Raw genomic sequence first — 24,264 nt, forward strand, 5'->3', positions numbered from 1 at the left:
ACCCAACACAGCCAAAAATAAATAAATAAATAAATAAATTTATAATTTATATAAAAAAAAAAAAAAGAATGGAACTAGAGAGCAAAAGCTCTGGTCAGAGCAAGTGAAATATGGGGACAAACTTGTGAAATTAGGCTAAGGTGAGATATTTAGCTTGAAAAGATGAAGACTTAGGGAAGATATTTCTAGAGTCTACTAAACTATGAATATTATAAGAAGACTAGTTTACTATAAATATATTGTCAAATAATAACATCTGATCAAATTTCAGATTTCATGTCTTCCTAAATGACAACAGTTACTGAGAACGTTGTTTGAAACATAACAGACATTCAATAAATACTTCCTGAATGAAACTAAAAGTACGTACAATCCTCACTTTGGGATAGCTAGAATTTTGTTATAGATGGAAATTTATTTTAGAGGAGTTAAAGAAAACTTATTTTATCTACCAATTTTATTACTTACCTATCAAATATCTTATTTACTACATCTAAAACCAACTTAACAGTGGTTAAATATCTACCCATGTGTTATAGCTTAAGAATTATTAAATAAAAATCTATCTGTGGCAAACACTCACACGAACCAAGAAAAAAAAAGATTTCCAGATTTTTATTTCTGGAACTGTACACCAGGTATTAAAGTACAACAAATACAAAATAATGCTCAAAAAAATCAGTGTTTATGTACAAATATTAAAATCAATGCAATAGCAACTTCCTCTTGAACATCTGATACTAAAACTTGTTCTGATTGTCACTAATCAATCTCATACTCACAGCGTACTTATTTCAAACTGGGACAATTGGAATCACTGGTCATCTAAGAGGAGTTTTCATATCTACCATATTTAACAATAAAACTAATAGTTTCCTCCTTTTAGTGAAAAAATTAAGAACTTTTTAAAAAACATAGTAATGTCAATATTTTTATAAATTATTTCAATTTCCATTTGTAGACAATGTGCTTTGAAACTCTGGGCGAACAATCTCCTTGGTGGTCAGGTTTATTTGTTGGTTTACATTCAACGTTGAAGTATTCACTAGAGACTTTGGTTAAATTAAATAGTATCACTATGCTCTATTAGATCTGACGTTCTCAAATATTATGACCCTCAATTGTAAAAATTAAAAAGGAAACAATTGCACAATTCTTTGACCTAATTGTACACACTTTAGTATTGTTTACACAGTATTCTACCTCCTTCAAGTAAATTCAGCAGTTGACCATGACAAGAGGAAAACTAAACACTGAAAAAGCTAGCATGAAAAAGTGGAGTACAACTAACAAAAGTAAAGTATTGCTATAATCACAGCACCAGTTTCACTTCTAAATGAATCCGCTGTCCTCTTCAAACCCCCTGTACATAAAAGACACATCAGCCAACACTGCAACTGCTCACCATGGATTTTTGGTTTGTTCATACAAAAATAATATGGCAAAGGAAAAAGAAAAAAGAATTTATCACAGTTTGTTATAAGAATTGTGCTTAACACTTGATAATAAAGGCATTATTGTTTCTTCGTATGACTGCAAATCAGTTATTTTCATGCTCTCAAACGCAATTCTTCTAATAAACAGTAACAAATTCTCTGTTAAGATGCTTAAACGGAGAGGAAAAAACCCAGTAAATCCAGATTTAAAAGGAAATTCAATAAATAGCTATTTTACATGAATAAAGTCATAGTGGTACAATTTACGAATGTCACATCAAGCATGCACAAAAATGGTATTATACATGGAGGAAGCAGTCAGAAAATATTGAATTAGATCTAAAAAGAGATGAAGACTTTACATATATATACAAAAATCTTGCAAATTATTGCCTCATTTTAACAAGGAATTAAAAGTAAACGTTACCAGCTAGTTAGCACTCTCTAAGAGGCTAAAATCAGATTGGCGTTTAAAAATCTATTAAACTAGCTGGAAATTATTTTTCTCTCATATCATTTCTGGATTTTGGTCAAAAATCTTTATTTAAATAACTAAAGTGTCCATTCAACTTGCTGATAATCAAAACTTTAGATAAGAAACACTGTTTCCATCTTATATCAAGATCCCAGCAATGCATAGATAAACTGAATATATTACTGCATCAGCTACTGAGAATGGGCATGTTCATTTAAGTGCAACTGGTATTAGCATTCAGTCATCTTTGTGTAAATTATTTTATACAGACCAGCCACTGTAAACCCAGAGTAAAAATTAAAGTTATAACAATGGAAGATTATGGCCAGTATCTTACTAAATTATAGGTGTATTCATTTTTAACAAAAGAAATTAGGTTCAAAGTTTAGCACAACACCACAGCAATAAGAAGCTGACAACTTGGAAAAAAATATCTGAAAGCAACATAGAACCCAGGCTACCCATTATTTACTGTGTGCATACAGGAATGCTAGACTTTAGATGTATAAATTAGAGACTGACTTTAAGTTATTAATTTAACTACTTTTCGTCCACTGTGCTAAACTAACTTTTATAGTAAATGTGCTAATGCGTAAACACTTCAAAGCAATCTTCATTAAAATGCTGCAAAGAAAAGAATACACATCATCCAAAACTAAGGATGTCATTGCAGTTCACAGTTTGTATAATAAATACCCTCCCTTTCCATCACTACTAAGGTAACTACATTCTATCTATTCATCAGCACAACCTTGAAGCGACTTATACTTACAAATATCAGCAATGTAGCCAAACATTTAAGTTTCTGCAAAGCAAGACAACTAGTAGAAATTGAAACATTTAATTAAGACAGTGCAAAAAAAAAAGAAAAAAAAGTAAAATTCTGTGTTTTAACTGAACTATAAAAGCAAAGCTTATCACATCCTAATACTGCATTACATATTGTTTGAATTCACCTTATAACTTAAAGATGCATGTCTATACAGCAAAAATGGCCTAAGTTTATGACAATGGCTTCTCATTCACAATGTTTGGAATAAAAATAAAACTGAGTTTGAGATGCAACTGAACGTCAATCACTTTTTAAAACTTAAAAGTGGTAACGTACCATTCTATTTCAGATAGGAACTCACATTTTTCTTGCCAGTAACTGTTCAAGCTAAACAGAAAAGTTTAAATATACTTCAAGGTTCTACTGCATTTTATGTCTAAAATCTAGAAATCCCTCCTAAATATTAACACTTTGAACTGCACCGCTATAAAACAACTTAAGAGGTGTCCCAAAATGTAAACCAATGAGTGGCAACATCCTAGGCTTTGTAGACTGTGCCCCGCAAGTCAACTGCCTCAGGATAAACTAAATTATCAATGACTGGTATGATTTTTATGATTACAATCTTGATAATGGTGGACAAAACCCCATCTAAATACCACACCTTCAAATGCCAAATTTTTAGCCAATAAATGAAGTTACACAGAAATCTTCCGGCAGTAAAATGACCCATTCTGTGTAAGGTAGCCCTGGTCTAGAATTCTGAAACAGGATCCAAGCAAGCGTCTTCATAATTTGCACGCAGTTCCTCGTGCTGGCTTCCATAAAGATGGACTTGCTGTTTTGTAAACTGAAGTGCTCTAGTTGAACAACATGAGAGAAGTTTCCATTTTTAAAAAAATCCTTGCATGTTTGTGCAGTTTAAAGAAACCTACCCCTGCTTTTATTTAATTAAGAAAATAAAACCAAAAAATGCTACATTGAGCAGGGATCGGGATCGGTACCTGTAAACATTGTTATTCCACTGCATCCATTACGGCAAAAGGAATTTACATGAATAGAAGCCACTCCATTCAGTTCAGAACATCTGTGCTGGTTTTGAGCTGGTGGCCTCTGTCTACAGGTTTTAAAATTGGGAGTGAGGGCAGTGGGGAACAGAAAAGAATAGAAAAAGAAGGGAGTGGGGAAGAGGTATCGGGGATGAGGAAGAGATAAGCAGAGCTTAAAGCTGCACCACAGAGTTCAATCTTAGTTCCCAACTCTGCTGATCATAGTTCATTTCCACATTTATGGATTGAAAATGAAAATACTCTTGATAAATCAAGATATAGTTCTATACATACTGACATCACTGATGTCATAGTGAAAAAAGTTCAAACTTCCAGTGAAAGACTAAGCAAACCTGATACTTTCCTGGTACTGGTACTGCACACCCACTGTTTCTGGGCCCCTCACTCATGTCACTCAGAATGAAGGGCGGCGTGCTGATGCAGAGCGTGGGCACTGATGAAACCATTGGTCTCGCTGGCAGACAGACTGCCGAAGTCAGCCACAGACACGGCCATTTTGGCACTGGTGATATGATGTGTGTGATTTTCAAAGTCCACACCCAAATTATTTGCAGAAACCTCATTCATAAAGGATTCAGGAACAGCAATGCCCATTTTCAATCTCTTTGCTGGTCTTTCTGACTCTTCACTGCACATGTTCATGGGGTTTAGCTCTGAGTGATAAAATCCAGTCTCAAATAAGTTAAAACAATCACTTTCCCCGTTGCTGGGCAGGGTGAGTAACTCCTCTGTTCCAACAGGCACATGATTGACTTGTCCACGGGGCGTGCTGCCCAGTGGAGGAAAGCTATCATCCAAACAAGTCACATCCGCTGGATCGCAGACGGTCGCTACACTGCTGGTCAAAGCTAAAAAAGAGACGGAAAATGGTTTAAGTAAAGCGGTCTGACGTCATGCCACAAAGATGATATAAGGTTGCCCCAAGCTATGGTAAAAAATGCAAAAAGATGTTCATGTTACCTGTCAAGTCACTGGCAGTGAAAGAGTTGAGAATGTTCAGCTGTTGATCAGCAACAGGCTCAGGTCGGTTAGATGTTAAGGCTGAAGAATTTACTGTCCCACCCAGAGCTTCTGTTTCATCCACCAAACGATCCATATAGTCCCTAAAAAACACACCCCAATAATTTTATGACTGCATATCACAGTTGAAAACAAAAGTCCCGGAAGTCAATCCCACAGTACTTACGTAACTCCAGGGTGATGGTTATATCGTTTCTTTCCAAATCTTGTCTGTTGAGCAAAGTAATCATAACGTTCAGATTTCTTCCACATATAGTAGAATGCTACACATTCAGCAACTGTTCTAGTTCTCACCTAACAAAAAAAGTTGCATTTTTAAAAATCAACATATTCTATGCATTTTTTAATAACTATTTTTTTTTACAACCAATAGGTCTTATTTTCTATCTTCCTAATTATGAAATTCTGAACATTTTATTAGTGAACTGTCTTTACATTTACACTATTTAATAATGAAGCTGCCTTCGAAAGCCCAAGGCTTTTTGTTTAAATCAGAATGTAATAATAATAATAAATGCATATCCAGAAGTTATCTTACACCTTTACTGAAAATCTTAAAACACTGACAATCCTTTACTTTTCTTCACTGAACTTTCACTGTGATTCTGACTGTAGCAGGGGTCCTTCTTAACCCTGAGGGATCCATGAATGAGCTTCATTGGGATCTATTAATTCCCAAAATTTCATGCACGTACACTTTTCTGGGGAGAAGGGTGCAGCTTCATCAGATTATCAAAGGGTTCCATTGCCCAAAAGAGATTAAGAACCGTTTGCAAAGGGATCAGTACTGTACCGCATCTGGAATTTAAGATGATTGCCAGATAAAGGCAGAATTTTTTCCTTTAACATGCATTTGGCTCTTAGCGCCAACAGAGTTTGGTAAGAACAACAAAAACAATAAAATTTGAGCCTCATTCAACTTGGTTCCACATGCAGACTAGGGCTCTTCTAACTATATATAGCTAAAGGTATGAGTTCAGATGTACGCAAAATTCTGTATCTTTACCCAATAAACACTTTCTCCCCTGCTTAATCAGTACCCAATAAGGAAGTTTCAGAATCTCTATCCTGATTAGTGAGCATGTTGTGATATAAGATCATAATACAGGAACAAGCTTTTTAAACCAAGAAATAAGGTATACCTTTCAATAAACACATTAGCCATAAGTCTTCAAAAAGAATATAGGCTTCTTGGGAACAGAGACCTTTCCTGTCTTATTCACTGATGTATCTCTAGAGCTTAAAATAATATCTGGTAAATGATAGAGCTTATTTGTGAAATAAATGGATATATTTCATAAGTCATTGCAAAACTGAGGTTTTATTTTGACTTAAAAGGGCAACTGTTTTATCTTTCAATAAATTAAACACTTAATCTCATCTCTGAGAAAACAACAGGTTTTCATACATACAAAAAAGCACTGAAGTATTCAACATCATACTGGAAGATCTAGCTAAATGCAATAAGAAAAGAAATAAAAGGTATACAGATTGAGAAGAAAGAAAGAAAACTGTCTGTTCGCAGATGACATGATTGTCTATACAGAAAATCCTAAAGAAGCAACAAAAAACCCTCCTGGAACTAATAAATGATTATAGCAAGGTTGCAGGACACAAGGTTAATATGCAAAAGTCAATTGCTTTCCTATATACCAGCAATGAGCAATTGATATTTGAAATTAAAAACACAATACCATCTACATTAGCGCCCCCAAAATGAAATACTTAGGTATATACCTAATAAAATACATGCAAGATCTATATGAGAAAATCTACAAAATTCTGATTAAAGTAATCAAAGAAGATTTAAATAAATTGAGAGATATTCCATGTTCACAGATAGGAAGACTGATTATTGTTAAAGTGTCAGTTCTTCCCAACTTGATTTATAGATTCAGTGCAATCCCAATTAAAATTCCAGCAAGTTATTTTGTAAATACTGACAAATTAATTCTAAAGTTTATATGCAAAGGCAAAAGACCCAGAATAGCCAACACAATATTGAAGGAGAAGAACAAAGTCAGAGGATAGATACTACCCAACTTCAAGACTTACTATTAAGCTATTGTAATCAAGATAGTGTGGTACTGGTGAAAAAATAAACAAATACGTTAATGGAACACAATAGAGAGCCCAGAAACAGACTCACAGAAATATAGTCAACTAATCTTTGACAAAGGAGCAAAGGCAATTCAATGAAGGAAGGATCATCTTTTCAACAAACAGCGCTAGAACAAGTGGACATCTATATCCACCTTTCACAAAAACTCAAAATGGATTATAAGACCTAAACGTACACTACAAAACTATAAAAGCTCCTAGAAGATAACACAGGAGAAAACCTAGATGACATTGGGGATACTGATGACTTTTTAGGAACAACAATACAAGCACAATCTATGAAAGAAAAAATTGATAAATTGGACTAATTAAAATTAAAAACTTCTACTCTGCAAAAGACACTGCTAAGAAAATGAAAAGACAAGCCGAAGACTGGGGGAAAATATTCAAAAATCACACGTATTTTTTTGGACTGTTATCCAAAATATATAAAGAACTCTTGCAATTCAACAATAAGAAAACAAACCACCCAATTAAAAAATGTGCTAAAGACCCTAACAGACACCTCACCAAAGAATATATATAGATGGCGAATAAGCATATGAAAAAATGACCCACATATGTCATCAGGGAAATGCAAATTAAAACAAGATACCACTACACATTTTAGAATAGCCAAAATCCAAAACAATGACACCACCAGATACTGGCAAGGATGTGAAGCAACAGGAACTCTCTCATTCACTGCTGGTAGGAATGCAACGTGGCACAGCCACTTTGGAAGACAGTTTGGCGGTTTCTTACAAAACTATCCATACTTGCTTAAAGGAAAAAACAAAAACAAAACCATTGTAAAGCAATTATACTCCAATAAAGATGTTAAGAAAAAACTACAGAAACATATCATCCAACAATCACACTTACTGGTATTTACCCAAAGGAGTTGAAAACTTATGTCCAAAAAAACCCCTGCACACTGATGCTTACAGCTGCTTTATTCGTAACTGCCAAAACTTGAAAGCAACCAAGATGTCCTCCAAATGGTGAATGGATAAACAAATTGGTAAATCCATACAATGGAATATTATTCAGTGATAAAAAGAAATGAGCCACACTAAGACTCCATGCTCCCAATGCAGGGGGCCCAGGTTCGGTTCCTGGTCAGGGAACTAGATCCCACCTGCTGCAACTAGAAGTTCACATGCAGCAACTAAAGATATCACGTGCCGCAACTAAGACCAATATAGCCAAATAAATAAATTAATTAAAAAAAAAAAAAAAGAGAGAGAGAGAAATGAGCCACAAAAAAACATGGAGGAACCTTAAATGCATATTACTAAGTCAAAAAGCCAATCTCCAAAGGCTACATACTGTATGATTCCAATTACATGACAAGGGATTTTTTGATCAGTGAAACTATTCTGTATGATACTACAATGGTGGATAGGTGTCGTTATAACAACACAAAGACTGAACCTACTGTAAACTACGAACACTGGGGGATAAAAACATGGCAAAGTAGATTTACCAGTTGTAACAAATGCACCACTCTGGTGGGGGGGCTGGTGGGGGGGAAGCCATGTGTGGGTGGGAGCAGGAAGTACATGGAAACTCTCCATACTTTCTCCTCAATTCTGCTGTGAACCTAAAACTGCTCTAAAAATAAAGTCTATTTTTAAGAAGTGTGTGTATATTCTAACAGTTTGGGATAATTAAATCTCATTAAAATATGCTTTGCTTATTCTTTCTTTTTGTCCTAAGGAACACAGGATTCTAAAATATTTAGGTGGATAGGTCAATATTCTATGCCTATTGCTTCTTTTTAATTTTAAATTTATTTATTATATTTATTTGTTTTTGGCTGCATTGGGTCTTCATTGCTGCATGCAGGCTTTCTCTAGTTGAGGTGAGCAGGGGCTACTCTTCCTTGTGGTGCGCAGACTTCTCATTGCGGTGGCTTCTCTTGTTGTGAAGCATGGGCTCTAGGTGTGCAGGCTTCAGCAGTTGTGGCACACGGGCTCAGTAGTTGTGGCACGCGGGCTCTAGAGCGCAGGCTTAGTAGTTGTGGCACACGGGCTTAGTTGCTCCGCGGCATGTGGGATCTTCCCGGACCAGGGCTCGAACCCGTGTCCCCTGCGTTGGCAGGCGGATTCTTAACCACTGCACCACCAGGGAACCCCCACCTACTGCTTTTTAAACTAGATTTTATATTTCAGAGCAGTTTTGGGTTTACAGAAAAATTGATCAGAAAGTAACAGAAATGTTAATAGCAGGGGAGCATTAACAAGTTATAGCTTTTTTTCCCTACCCAAGAGGCTCATAAATTAGTTGCTTATATTCATTGTATTTACTAAGCAATTTCTCTATACTAATTTGCCTAACTCACCTTATTCTTCTGTATAAGATGAAAATCTTTTCCAAAAAGCATGAGTGCATGTTCAAAGCTCCGGCATTCTTCTTCTGTCCATGCAGTCATTCCTTCTAAAGAAATTTTAAAACAAAATAAATTGGCCTCAAAACTCTTATATATATAAATGACTGATTTACTTTCAGTATGTTTTCCTAATACAAAGGCTATAAACTTCTACACACACACACACACACACACACACACACACACACAAAGTTCTTTATGTGGAGGTTTTAGTTAGTAATCTTAACTAAAAAAATCTAGAATACCAAAATATAAACAACTGGTTTTTTTCCTCTGCATGATGAGACAAGAATTTTATATTTTTTACTATAATTCATGCACATTGTTTTTCTGATTTTTTTAAACAATGAGCATTTTTTTTAATTAGGGGAAAAAAAAGGTTATTTTCTTTATAGAAAAAAAAAGCCTTACTTTGGTCTTATGTCAAAACCATAAGCTCTTTAGAGACCATAAATAATCAACACATATTTATTTAGAGTCAGTTTGCAGAGTGCTATACTGTAGGAATATAAAGGGAATACAAAACAGCCCATGCTCTCAAAAGACTAAATCCCATTCAGCTTCCTGGCAGATGTCAATGTTGATGAATCAAATCTACTTGGGGCAGAGGAGACTTGAAGTGCCTCACTCACAATGGGGACCAGGTCCCCAAAGCCATTAAGAGTAGCCCACCACAAATGTGAAAACTTTGTTCAGAGTTTTGAGAGCATAAAGTAATTTTTTCAAAGAAGCAGCTTTTACAAGGAAACATTTCAATAGACTATCTCACCTACAAGTTTAAGTGTATTGTTTCCAGCTTTTATATTTTTCCAAGTCATTTATATAATATTAGTAAGCATTATTTCACTCTACATATACTTAATGAAAGCTATGGTGCATGCAACTGATTTATATAATGACAAAAATACTGAAATTAAAGTTAACCATTTTCCTTGACACACACAAACCAAAACCTAGGCACTGCAAAAATGTTATCACATGATTATTAACATACACTTCTTGCAATAAATTGAATGGAATATATTATACGTTTCTTTTTTTTAATCTTTCATCTCCTTTTCATTTCCTGTCTGGTTTAAGAAAAAGAAAAAACAACTTTTTTCCCCCAATGAAATCATAAAATCATTCTTATTAATTACTTTGGATATATTGTCATCTCTGGGGTCTGCTTTGTTCTGGAGGTGACAGGGGGGTAACTAATTTGTATTTGAACAATCTCTGGTACGTCTAAAAATAGAGGGCAAGAAAAGGAAAAAATTATTCGCTATGAAGATGAAAATAGATCTTATACAAAAGTGTTATAGGATTGCTCCGTCCTTTATACTTTGCTTATTCTGATCCCCAAATGACCATCCCCTATCGTTTCCCTCTCTTGATCCCAAGTGTTTCTTACCTTGAGAGGCCTTTCCGTTGCAGCAGTACCTTTCAATTGCTTCCTTTATATTATGGTTACACTTGAGAAGTTCATATAATGCCTAAGGGCAAGGGGAAAAAAACTATTCAATAAAACTTACCAAAAGTTCATACTTAAAAAAAACAAACAAACCCCCAAACAAACAAACAAAAACAGGTGTATTATAAGAGTCCTGACAAATACTAGCTGAAGTGCTCTCTAATTTCAGGACATTTGAAGCGTATGTTTGCCCAGACATTTAATCTACATAACTATCCTGTAGATTGACTCTGGTACCCAAAGAGTTTGTTCATTCTGATTCTACCTCTCAGAAGTCATCTACCAGTATCATTCCTCACTTTTTTTTTTATTGCCAGGCCTTCTGAGCTGGGAGAATATCCCTATTTTAGATGATTATTTCTAGTCGGGAAAAGTCAGAATTATGGTCTTCTCTCTTGATAGCACCTTCTGCCTGCCTTTTAGAGTTTTAATAAAAGAGAATAGCAGCAGGCCTGGAATAGAAGGATGGATATTTTAGTGACTGGAGTTTATAGTTATTTCCACCTACTATGGAAGATATCATTTTTTAAAAATCAGAATTTCTTCCCATTAAATCTGTTTGGAATTATGAATATACTAAATAGCAGCAGACAGAACTCAATTGAAAGTTAAATAATAATCCACCTTCCCAAGTAAGTTTCAAGAAAGGCAAGGATATTAGTAAACCTATTAATACATCAATAGGTTAATAATCAATACATTAATAATCAATCATTAAAAACAATCTCAACAGCTGCTAAAAAAGCTTCAGATAAATCAGTACCCATTTCTATTTTTAAAAAGACAAAAACTGTAACGGTTTTAAGGAGATGGATACTACCTTACTATAAGAAAGACAGCCTGTATCAAACCAAGGCTGGTATTATTCTTTTTTTTAAATTTTTGGCCCCTCCCCGTGGCATGTGGGATCTTAGTTCCCTCACCAGGGATTGAACCCGTGCCCCCTGCATTGGCAAGCGGAGTCTTAACCGCTGGACTGCCAGGGAAGTCCCAAGGCTGGTATTATTCTTAATGTAAAAACCTTACATGTGTTATCTTCCATCAAAAGCAGGCCTCAAACCACTGTAACTACCAAAAGTCTCTGAGAGTTATAGCTAATGCGGTAAGACATATTACAGGAATAAGAGATATAACAATGGTAAGGAAGGAACAAACGTATAATTCACTTTAAAACTAGAAAACCTAAGAGAAACAACTGAAAAATCATTATACTAAATTAAATAGTTTCAGTAGCTTGAGAAAAAAATTTTTTAATTTATATTTCTCTAAATCAACAATATACAAAATACAAATATAATAGTGATCCCATTTACAACAGTGCTAAATACTGTATTTAAAAATAATGAGGAATTAATTAGATGCATGTGGTATTTAAACAAGCAAAAACATTTGAGTGATTAAAAAATAAGTCAAATACATAGAGAATCAGAACATGCTCTTGAAGTAGAAGGTTTTATGTTTTAAAGGTACTAATTCTTCCAAAATTAATTTATAGTTTTAATGGAATATCAGTAGAAAAAGCCAATGAGATTTCTTTTTGACAGCTGACAAAACTCCTTTGAAGTTCAGCTAGTTTGACTTCTCTACGTTATTCGGAAATTCAAGTTTGAGTCCACCTATCTCTGGGCACTCATTAGTTAGGATTAGCTAGGCTGGAGATAGAGTGAAAAGGTATATGAGAGGGGCAAACAACGTCAGAGAGAAAAAACCCTAATAGGCAATACTTCCACCCTTATCCCACACACCATCAGGAGTGTACTCCATCTACAAGCACACAGTATTTAACGAATGCACCTAAAGCAAATTTATACACTCTTAATAGACATAAACTTTAATCACATCCTGAATAAAGTTCAAGAATAATCCAAAAAATAACTTTAACATAAAATCTAAAAGTCCGACCACAGAGAATGTTTAAATATACAGTGGAACATACAGACATCAAGAATGAGGTATTAAAGAAATCTCAATGGCAAAGAAAATAAGACTAAGTGATTAAAAGGATATAAAATGGTAGGTAAAGTAAAATATATGTGTGTGTATACAGAAAAAAAAGCCCAGAAGAAGACATGAAACAATAGAACGGTTATTATTAGGTCTTGGGATTTTTTTTAAACCAGTATTTTCCAAGTTTTAAAAATCAGAAAGAGATAGCCAGTTCACATGTAAGAAACATTTGAATCAAATATAAGAAAATCAAGAAGATACTATATTAGTTAGCTGCTGTTTCAACAAGAGTGATGTATACCTGTTCATTGTCCCTTGTGTGTGTTCCTGCAGAAATCCTATCCATTATTTTTTCGTTTTCAGTTCTTAATGAGGTCTCAACAAGGTACTCCTTAACTTTGCTCTCCAAAACCACACCAGGAAGCCAAAGTAATTGGTCTTCATTTTCATACACTGACAAAGAAAATCCCATCAACACATTAAAAGTAGTGACCACACTTAAAGATGTATACAAAACTGTTTTTCCTCTTCCTATACAAGTAACTAACTTTGAGGACACCAGTAATTTGATTGTCTGGCAAGCTGAGTCTTTCATTAGTAAAGGTTTAAAACAATTTTTTTTTTTTTAACTTCATTAAGGTCCAAGTATTCCAGTCACTAGAGCAAGTAGCTTTTTTGGTGATTGGATTTACTAACAAGTTAGAAGGCTTTCTATGCCTAGTAGTCTAATATAAAACCTGGTAGTGGTGTCTTACATTCTTCTAATGAGGGGATAAAAATAACCTGTGTAAATTCTTTAATAACCTTATTGCAATTTTCTCTTAAACTCCCTAAATGGCTCTATGAAAATGTCTAGAGGTTAAAAATAACAATCAAAATATCTGCCAATACTGAAATACCTAGGAAAGATATATTTTTCCTTTACTGATTTCTTCCCAAAAGGTAAATTTTTATTTTAAAAAGGAAGCAAAAAAACTAAAATAAAATAAAAAGGAAGCAGACTAATTAAAAATGGAAAAAAATGATAAACAGTAAGATAAGTAAACTTTCCATCTCTTAGAGAAGCTGATATTTAATAAGCGAAATGACACTAAAACAAACTATATTTTATTAACGCAAACACTGTTGCCATACTGAAGGTTTCTACTTCACACAATAAAGTCATACAGATAGCCCAAGTATTTAACCCATTGCTTCAACTAAAATCCATCCTTCAATTGTAAAATAACTACTAAATATAGCGAATAAAAGTAATTTACTGAGAGCTCACTATGCAGCAGAGACCGTGGTAAGTGCTTTACATTCACAACTGTATAAGTCAGGCATTTCTATTCCCAATGAGCAGGAAAGTTAAAAATAAAGTGTGCCTGTGAAGCAATAAGACTGACTTTTGAGGTAAGTTTCTGGAACCAGTTTCATAAAGAAACTTTGGTCAAAACTGAAATGGGTAATATAGTTTGAGTGTATTCCCTCAAAAGATAGAGAAGGTATACGTTCCTTTCTGAAGGTGTAGAACTGAGAGGATATTACCTCTGCTCTGTTTCATCTAAGGGCCAGCAGCTGCTGAGCATGTACTTTGCCCATGGCCAAATCTACGTGTTTCCCAAGTTCAGCTAGGAAGGTGTACCTGGATTTTTACTTCCCACCACCTCACCCCTCCATATTTTCAGAACCAGCTATAGTTGGAATCTACCAAAAATGTGAGGAAAACTGATTACACTTAAGTAGGGGTATATAACAAAAGCAACAGAATCTTTACATTCTACCACCTTATCTTTCAGGGCTGGGGCAAGAGAATTTCTTCTAGTTTCTTTTTTCCTTAAGCGTTTCTTCCCAAGAGGATTATATTCCTAACGTTCTCATTATCTCAGGTGATAGGATGCTACCAACTTCCACTGGAGTGGGATGTAGGCCAAAGAGTTGCACTTGAAGAGCAGCTCCACCGTTTTAACAGGTGCTTAGCATACTGGGTAAGAAGCACCGTAAGGGGCCAGGGCTGGGGGAAGTGGGCGGTAGTTCTCTGAGTCTCACGATACATTACTCCTAAGTCAGGCCTAATTCTTCCCTGACTCCAAATCTATCTTTATACTCACAGGATGAGCATACAATCAGATATTTAAATAAACATATTGAGCGGTAATTTGGCTTACCAAATATTATCAAAATTAAAAGCCTTCCTTACCTTTCTCATTACCAGCATACTCTCCAAGATAAGGTGGAATCTCTGCTTGATATTGTAAACCAATCATTATTTCCTACAGGAAAATTCAGAAGTAAAAACAACTTATTACAAAAATAAATACTGAAAAAAAAAGTTCCAATTCATTAATCAGTTACTACAAATCTAAAGTTATCTCGCAAAATTATCATAAATTGTTTCAGAAGTGTTTTTAAAAGCTACTTTAATCCAAATGGTCTACTAAATTATGATGGCAACTTAACATACCTTCCTCAAGTCTTCAGGTGAGTTACCACTGTCTGTTTCAACATCTTCAACCTCTGATTCTTTATCTCCATCACACGTAGTATTTGCTTAAAAGAAGAAAGTTAAATTTTAAAAAAGGGTTTTGTTGCCTATTTTTGCAGCACTTGAAAGAGTGCCTGATATTATTTTATATTTTACTTATGATAAAAATTTGTTGAATAAATGAGATCAGCATAAATACACTAAACCTCTTGTACTATTCTCACATTTTGAAACTAGTCAAAACAAGACACTGAAAACACGAAGAAAGTGCATAGTAACCTTATAATTATCTGGTGTACAGTCATATAGTTTGGAAAGGCAAGAGGAAAACCACTATGGTCCCCTTAAAAAAAGAAGGTAAAGCACTGGATTACACTGATTACATTAATCTAGAGTGAGACATACACAAAGAGCTGCACATTGAGTCCATAAAAATTATCTTTTTGCACACATATGTGTATGTGTATTGGAACTTGTTATCTGAACAGTTCTTCTACCATAAAAACACCTGAGAAATAAGCAAGATTGCATATAAGAAATTATTTCAGTTCAAAGACCTTTTAAATATTACTGACATACATTAAGGGATAACACCAAGAACTAAAAGAAAAGGATTAAATAAATCACTAAAAATAAAAAATACTTTTGGAGCAACTGATGGTAGTTTTCAAACTGATGGTAGTTTACCAGGAGAGTAAGAGCCTTTTAACAGAAATCCAAAAAATGTCTATAAAATTTCATGGCTGAACTAAGATTGGTTGCCATAGCAACAGATGAGTCTTGGGAAAGAAAACAGCCCTGCAAAACCAAGCAAATGCTTTCGTTTTTAAAGAGCATATTAGTTTACATCTCCCCCAATAAAAAGAGGTTATAATCTTATTCAGATTATAATAGTATTTTACTTCAATTAAGTAAAACACTCAGATATTCTGACATAAACTACTGAATGTAACAAAATGTACTCAAGCTACAGTATCAGTGCTACTACTAATCAGTAATGATTGGATTTCTTACATCGTAAAGGTCTAGGGAAGAAATCGGAAGTTTCATGGGAAGTCACAGATGGTGTCAGATCATCTGCAGAAGACTGAGTTTCCTCATCATCACCTGACAATAGGTCTTTTGCTATTTCCTCCTATAAGAATAGGAATGCAATGCTAGGGTTAGAAATGATTACATCCCATCAATTTGGAAAAAAAAGGTCTCTATAACACTATTCATAAACATTATGGTATTATAATACAATTAAGAACTAACTGAAGTCTCAGTTTGGAGAAAAGTAGAATTGAAATTCTATAATTTACTTCACGTACATAATTAGTTAATAACATTTACTAGTTAATTATATATAATATCTAATGCTATACTATTATACATTTATGATATAACAAACAATTTGCTTAATTTGTGGGTACGTAGAGAACTTATCTGAAACGGTAGACTTTTAGTGAATTTACAACAAAAATAATCTTACTTCTAAGTGGTTAAAAATTAAACTCACTTTCTGCCAACTTAAAAAACTAAAAGAGGGCTTCCCTGGTGGCGCAGTGGTTGAGAATCTGCCTGCTAATGCAGGGGACACGGGTTCGAGCCCTGGCCTGGGAAGATCCCACATGCCGCAGAGCGGCTGGGCCCGTGAGCCACAACTGCTGAGCCTGCGCGTCTGGAGCCTGTGCTCCGCAACGAGAGAGGCCCGCGCATCGCGATGAAGAGTGGCCCCCGCTTGCCACAACTGGAGAAAGCCCTCGCACAGAAACGAAGACCCAACACAGCCAAAATCAATCAATCAATCAATCAATCAAACATACGCATCTGATTCAAGATCCTCATTAAAAAAAAAAAAAAAAAAAAAAAAATGGTCCACATCAAAAAAAAAAAAAAATCTTTAAAAAAAAAAAAAAAAAAAAAAAAAAAAAACTAAAAGAAAACAAAAAAGTCTCCAAACTCCACTCTTCCGATAATTTTTTAAACATCTTTATTGAAGTATAATTGCCTTACAATAGTGTGTTAGCTTCTGCTTTATAACAAAGTGAATCAGTCGATAATTTTTTAAAAGTCCAACTAATGCACCACTCCGACTAGTGATATAATTTTAAAAGAAACAGTTCAGAATTAATTTTTATGTAAGTATATAGTCATCCTTGTGCCTGGTACATAGTAGGCACTCAATATTTGCTGAATGACTATGGTCATTAAGGTTTTTGGTACATTAATATCACATTTAACTGAAAAGTGGAAACAACATAACTCACAGGAAGATGTGGAGTCCTCTCCCTGCCTGAGACCTGAAAGATGAGGAAAGTTTCCCAGGGATCTGTTAGCAGAGACCATGACTGAATTCTCCTTGGCAGGGACTAGGCCTCCCCTACAACCAGCCTATGTTAAAGATGTATCACTGAGGCCTTGGCTGCTATGGCCTCTGTCACTCCCAGAGCCCAAGAAAACAGAACTTCTCTCCAACCACTCCATGCCTAAGCCAGATTGGTTTGAAAACTTCTGGGGGATTCATTAATCAATGCATTCAAGTGTCCACAGGATCAAAAGAAGTTAGGGCAAAATCTAAGTTTAGATACAATATGTCTACACAGGAAAGATAAAAAGTTATGGAAGAGTACTCAAATATGCAAAGTATTATGAAGCTATTACTACTTTTAAAGTAGTGAGATCAAAGCCAAACAATATTCAAATCAGTCACCAAAATGATAAGAGCAATGCATGCATAAGAAGTTTACAATTCAGAATTATGAAATGCTTTAAATTAAATAAACTAATAAAAACAGTCAATGGTAACAGATCTGGAATTTTTTTTTCTACATGCTTGTACTTACTTTGTCTAGTGTCATATCTGGTAGTTCATCTGCAAGTTCACTTGGGGAGCTATTTGCACTGGAATTTGCAACTGCTGGAATTGTAGGTTCATAGCCATAGAATGCCAATAAATCTTCTAGAGGCATGTTTCCTTCCTATTCAAGCCAGAACACAAACATGAACTCAGCAGATGCCACAATGCTGAACCTCAGATAAACCTTGATGCCATTAATGTTCATAAAGCACATTATCAAAACAGCAGTACCAAATCAAAACCAAGTTTTAGTTTTGCTTTTTGTAACTGTATCCAGAAAACAGGATCAAACACCTAGAGCTATAATTAATGTATGAACAAAAGTCTAACAATTAACATCTTAGTTTTCATTTTCCAGCATCATTTTACTTTTTAAAAACTTCCTCAAATATTTGCCTTAGTGCAGACTTCTTTTTCGCTTTTACATTACTATAAAGATTCGCCTTGAAAACATTTCCAATTAATCAATCAATAACTTCACATAATTTTTAGCTTGTTTCCTTGCAATTAACAGTTGACCACTTGGTTTATTCTTCATGTTATTTAGAAGATACCTAATGAGAAACCTTTGCTGAACATTTACTAACACTATTATGTTTATATATTAATGTTCAAGACACACTTATCCTTTGATATTCCTACTACTGTATCTATATTCTGTACCAGTTGTTTTTTTCCCACAACTGTCTGATGAAGTTTGCATTACCACCATCTTACAGATGAGGAAATTGAGGCTGAGTTCTGGGTTCGAATCCCAGGCCCCCAAGTTCTCTTACTGGCAGTGCTGCTCTGATAAAATTACAGGCTCTGGCTGCAGGGCTACCTGTGTTATGAATACTCACGCCATGCCACATAGTGGCATCCAGTCACTGTTTTTTCCCTCCACTAATCTGAAAATAAGTGCTATATTTCCTTTTTTAAAGTTATTTTAATTCAACCACTAAAATGCACAGAACTATTTATAATTATCATTTAAATAACTTCAAAACCATATATTCATGAACTAGTTAATTTCTTAAATATTTTAAAGATGTTTATGTCCATCTATTAAGAGATTCACTTTTAAAACTAGCTTACGGTTTAATTTTCCCTTTAAAAAAAAATATCTAAGTCATGAGCACACAGCATGAAAACGTGAAAGCAGAGTATGCAAAACATGCCTACAGTTGATCACAAAGTGAGCTGAGGAGAGCCAGTGATGTCTCCCAGAGAGCCAGCTGGCTGCCCACCAGGGCCCACAGGGGACACAGGTTCTGGGGGTCCCTAAGAATTGGCCTTCACCTTTGCAGTATAGAACTTACGTTTTTCACTATGCCTGAATGAAACAGATTCATGTTATGAGCTTAGAATAAGGTGTATGACAGAATGCTAATTTGTGAATTTGCAGTAGCAGACATGCACCTTTCCAATGACCATGCCACTCAGGAAATCTTTTCAGCTTGGAACTGAAATCAGTAAAAAGCTGCTTTGGGAGCATGGACAAATTCAGCACAAATTAAGTTGGATGGTCAGGATGGACAGAAATTCACCCACGCCACGGGAAAACCTCATGAAGTATTCTTCTCCCAAATGAAAGAACCCCTCGAAGGTGCCAGAACCACACTGAGTTTCTCCAGTCCTGCTCCTTGCAGAGTCCATGCAGCCCATTCCCTTTGGTTCACACTAGTTGTAAGAGGAGACTGGTTACAGCCTTTGCCAACCACCTGTTAGCAATATTTCTCCAAAACTTTACAGTTTCAGATTCCCTCCATGAACTGGTAGACGGCAACTTTCACTCACCAGGCACTGACAGTCCACCTTCCCATCAATACAGCATTTACTGAGCTCTAGGTACCACGTGGAGGACTACTGGCTATGGGTAAAGAAATAAAATTTCCAAAAAAAAAAAGAAATCCCTGCTCTCAAGGAATTCAGTCTTGGTGGAAGGAACTGATAAGTTAACAACTGTAAAACACTGTGATAGCTGCTTTAATCAGTTCTGGAATTGGTGCTATGAAATGGTAGGTACAGAGAAGGGAAGACCTATGCTCCAGGAATAATAGTATATGGTAGGGAAGTATCACACAGAGGACAAAGACTGAGCTAAGCCTTGAAAGATGAAGAGGCTTTTAACAGATGAGGGTTGTGTGCTAGGGACTTGTGGTTCATCGTCAGACACACTGACTGGGCAGTGACTGTGCCAGGAGCCCACTGTGCCAGGTGCTGGTATGAAACGCAGGTCTTGCCCTTCTACAACTTACAGACGAGGGGGAAACCAACAATACTCAAATATGGAACTGCCAATTAAGATGAGTGCAAAAGAAATCAATAGAATCCTTAGATACAGAATTATGTGGAGGGCCTACTGTCATAGGGTTACAGAGGAAGACAGTGAATGACTTCAGCTGAGGCCTGAAGTCTGAGAAGTGACCAATCCTGTGAGGGGCATTCCAGGCAAAGGAAACAACACACTTGAGGCCTGAATATGGTTTTCCACTAAGCCAATGGCCAGAGCACAGAGAGTAGAATGAAGAATGGCTCAAGAGGAGACTAGAAAGACAAGCAGAGGCAGATCACAAAAGGCCTCATGGGAAAGAAACTTGGACTTTATACTCCCAGGGCAATGGGAAGCCATTGGAGAATTATAAAACTAGAGTGACATGACTTTATTTCTTCTTAAATCCTGGGCAGCTGTATGAAGAAAAGTTTGGGGAGGTGAAGAGAGAAGAGAAAAGCAGGGAGACCACTTAGGAATTGCATGCTGGGTTAGGGTAGTGATACAGACACAGAGAGAAGTGAACAGATGAGATGTATTCTGAGGTGGAATCAAATGGGCTACCGGAGTAAAAGGGAGAAAGAAGGACAACTCCCCAGATTTCTATCTGAGCAACTGCCTATCGTGGTTACTTTTACTGAGATAGAAAAGACTAAAGGAAGGAAAAGGTTTATGAAGGTAAAAAATTAAGAGCTCTGCAGAGAGGGCTTCCCTGGTGGCGCAGTGGTTAAGAATCCGCCTGCCAATGCAGGGGACACGGGTTCGAGCCCTGGTCCGGGAAGTTCCCACAGGCCGCAGAGCAACTAAGCCCGTGCGCCACAACTACTGAGCCTGCGCTCTAGAGCCCGTGAGCCACAACTACTGAAGCCCGCGTGCCTAGAGCCCGTGCTCCACAACAAGAGAAGCCACTGCAATGAGAAGCCCACACACAGCAACGAAGAGTAGCCCCTGCTTGCCACAACTAGAGAAAGCCCATGTGCAGCAACAAAGATCCAACTCAGCCAAAAATAAATAAATAAATTTATTAAAAAAAGAAAACCAAAACCCAAAATGTTTGAGAGGAGAAGAATACGGTGAATTTCATAATTAAAAAAAATAATAAAAAAGAGTTCTGCAGAGGACACAAAGTTAAGTTTGAGAGGACTATGAAACATGCAAGTGGAAAAGTCAAGTTGGCTAAGAGCCTGGAGCTCAGAGGATCAGGCTGGGCTAAAGATATAAATCTGGCATTCATTAGCATCTAGATGATATTTAAAGCCACAGGAGTAGATGAGCTCACTCAGGGAGAGAGTAAAGAGAAGGGGATCTATGCTTTATTAGAAGAATTTTCAGATATATTACCTTATAGGCAATGGGACACGTCTGGAAAATTTTAGATATGATTTGCATTTTGAGAAAAACATCCTAGGGGGAGTAGAAGAATAAGAGCCTGAACTAAGAAGGGAATTAAAGAATCTGTTTCTTGACTGACGTGATAGAGGGAAGTAGGTAACACAGGAGTCTAAGTGGATTGCCCATTTCTGGCCTGAGAAGGTTAAATAGCTACAGCATCATTATAAGACCAAAACAAAAGACAAATAAACTTAAGGGTGGAAGGTGGGATGGTAGATGATTTAAGGTGAAAGTTGAAGCACTGGGCTTGAATGAGTTATCCAGAAAAGGAATACAGAGTGAGAAGACAAAAGCTAGAACCCTGGGGAATTCCATCAATTAAAATGAGGGTAAAGAAAGAAAAGTCCATAAATACTACAGAGGGAAACACCAGAGGGTAGAAGTAGAACTAGGAGAAAATGCAGGATTATGTAAGTTAAGAAAGAAGCAAGGGTGGAGAAACCATGGATGGTCACTTGGGTCAAATATCAAAGAAAGATCAAGCAAGATAAAGCAGACATGAATTCTTTGTATCTGTCAATCAAGAATTATTGGTGAGGGCTTCCCTGGTGGCGCAGTGGTTGAGAATCTGCCTGCTAATGCAGGGGACACGGGTTCGAGCCCTGGCCTGGGAAGATCCCACATGCCGCAGAGCGGCTGGGCCCGTGAGCCACAACTGCTGAGCCTGCGCGTCTGGAGCCTGTGCTCCGCAACGAGAGAGGCCCGCGCATCGCGATGAAGAGTGGCCCCCGCTTGCCACAACTGGAGAAAGCCCTCGCACAGAAACGAAGACCCAACACAGCCAAAATCAATCAATCAATCAATCAATCAAACATACGCATCTGATTCAAGATCCTCATTAAAAAAAAAAAAAAAAAAGAATTATTGGTGACCTTACAGCCTGTTGGGAGAAGCAAAGCTGAGGACTGAATGGGAGGGAAGAAGGTACATACACTATAAAAAGAAAATGTTGAAGGGCAACACAGGGTCAAAAGAGAATTTCCAAATGTGGGAAATATATGAGTAGGAGGCCATACTGAAATAAAAAAATAAGTAGAAGAATAAACTGAGGGCTAAAGGGGTGGAATCTAGGGACTAGCCTGGGATGTGGAAGATACTTTTGGGATCGGAGAGAAGGAAGGAAGAAAGAGCATAAAAGTTAAGTTTGCATGTGGGGGGCAAACAGGAGGTTCTGGGTAGTCATTCATGAAAATCCTACTTTCTCTACAAACACACAAGCATGATCATCTGTTGAGGGAGAAGGTGACCATCTTAGTGGAAACCTCCTTAATACAGTCAAAGGATGACACTGTAATGACCCCTAGAAGGCGCTGGTGCTAAAACACAGAAATTATCTGTACTAAAACTTTAAAGCAAAACTGGAAAAGATTAATCCAGTCTCTGAAGCACTTTACAAATGAGCTTTCTGTTAGAGCCTATTAATAAAGCACTTAGTCCTTTGAAGCATAGAAGAAATGTTTTCAAAATTGAATTAGCAAATCTCAAAGTCTCTGAGGATCTGTGGTGGCTAGATCAGCTTAGAAGTTTGATCTAGCACCTTATCCCAGGGATGAGGATTTTTCTCTTCTACAATATTTCTCAGGCATTTTGTTGAACCTATTTAAATTTCAAGGGACACATCTGAGTCCAGTCACACTTACAAATGAACTGTTTTGTAAGTCAAAGGATTTGTAACAGGAAGAGCACAAGATTTAGAGGCAGAGGACTCACTAATTGCTAACTACTACTGGGGGCAAATCACCTAACCCCTCTCACCTCTATTTCCTCATCTGTAAATAGAAAAGCACATTATTTCATTAATCCTATCATGCATAACCTCACATATCAGAAATCAGGATGCATCTCATTACCACTGTACAGATTTCTCATAGTAATGTCCCTCCCTGCTCCCATCTATGCTATTTCTAAATCTATGGTACATCTTACAATCAACAAGGCCTCTGAGCCAAGGAAATAATGCTAATACTTGTCTGACACACCTGATGGTGTTGCTGAATGGGTCAAATGACACTAAGTGAGGTACAAATTAATTTTCACATAACACCAGTCTGGTATCTTATAATACAGGATGCAAAACAGCATACATATAACTTTTTAAAATGCTTTAAAAATAAATCAATAAGGACCTAGACCAAAGTCTCATTTCACAATGCATATCAGAGGAGAAATCTATATATTAATAAAGGAAGAAATGTAAATTACTTTTTTAAAAGTTATAGGTCTAAATCTAGGATTATTAAATTAAAACCTCTCAGGAAACAGTAACATGAATAAATTAAAATATAGAACGATATAACATAAACCTTATTTTAGTATGGTTAATAACTAAAATCTTGTCACATAATCTATTCTCTATACTTACCAAAGTGCTACTGTAAGAAAACTGATTTTGTACCGCTCTTATTTTCCACAACATATAATGTACTAAAAATTTGTAAGCACCAAAATAAAGGCCATATGTATGGACTACAAACTATCAAATTTATTTACTAGGAGCATAACAACTTGTAGTTTTTTAAAACATTAACACCAAGGCTCTAAGACTGCTACCATGTACCAACACCTAAATCACTGTGCCAATAATATAAGATTAATAGAATACATTATTTTAAATTGTATAGAAATAATTTCAAACTTCTTC

General features: G+C 36.0%; 1 protein-coding gene across 2 annotated transcripts in view; it reads right to left on the bottom strand.

The window, feature by feature from the left end:
- Nucleotides 1-599: 599 nt before the first annotated feature.
- MIER3 (MIER family member 3) overlaps nt 600-24,264 on the bottom strand; it is a 30,945-nt gene continuing 7,280 nt past the window's right edge. For both annotated transcript variants that reach the window (XM_057541459.1, XM_057541458.1), the window contains exons 4-13: nt 17,964-18,098; nt 16,150-16,270; nt 15,115-15,200; nt 14,851-14,923; nt 12,970-13,121; nt 10,662-10,743; nt 9,221-9,315; nt 4,940-5,067; nt 4,714-4,856; nt 600-4,601 (exon numbers count right to left, since the gene is read on the bottom strand). In XM_057541459.1, coding sequence (XP_057397442.1) covers nt 4,144-4,601; nt 4,714-4,856; nt 4,940-5,067; nt 9,221-9,315; nt 10,662-10,743; nt 12,970-13,121; nt 14,851-14,923; nt 15,115-15,200; nt 16,150-16,270; nt 17,964-18,098 — 1,473 coding nt within the window. In that variant the 3' untranslated portion in view covers nt 600-4,143. The remainder of the gene's footprint in view (nt 4,602-4,713; nt 4,857-4,939; nt 5,068-9,220; nt 9,316-10,661; nt 10,744-12,969; nt 13,122-14,850; nt 14,924-15,114; nt 15,201-16,149; nt 16,271-17,963; nt 18,099-24,264) is intronic.

The sequence above is a fragment of the Balaenoptera acutorostrata genome, chromosome 2 (assembly GCF_949987535.1).
Source record: "Balaenoptera acutorostrata chromosome 2, mBalAcu1.1, whole genome shotgun sequence".
NCBI classification, from domain to species: domain Eukaryota; kingdom Metazoa; phylum Chordata; class Mammalia; order Artiodactyla; family Balaenopteridae; genus Balaenoptera; species Balaenoptera acutorostrata.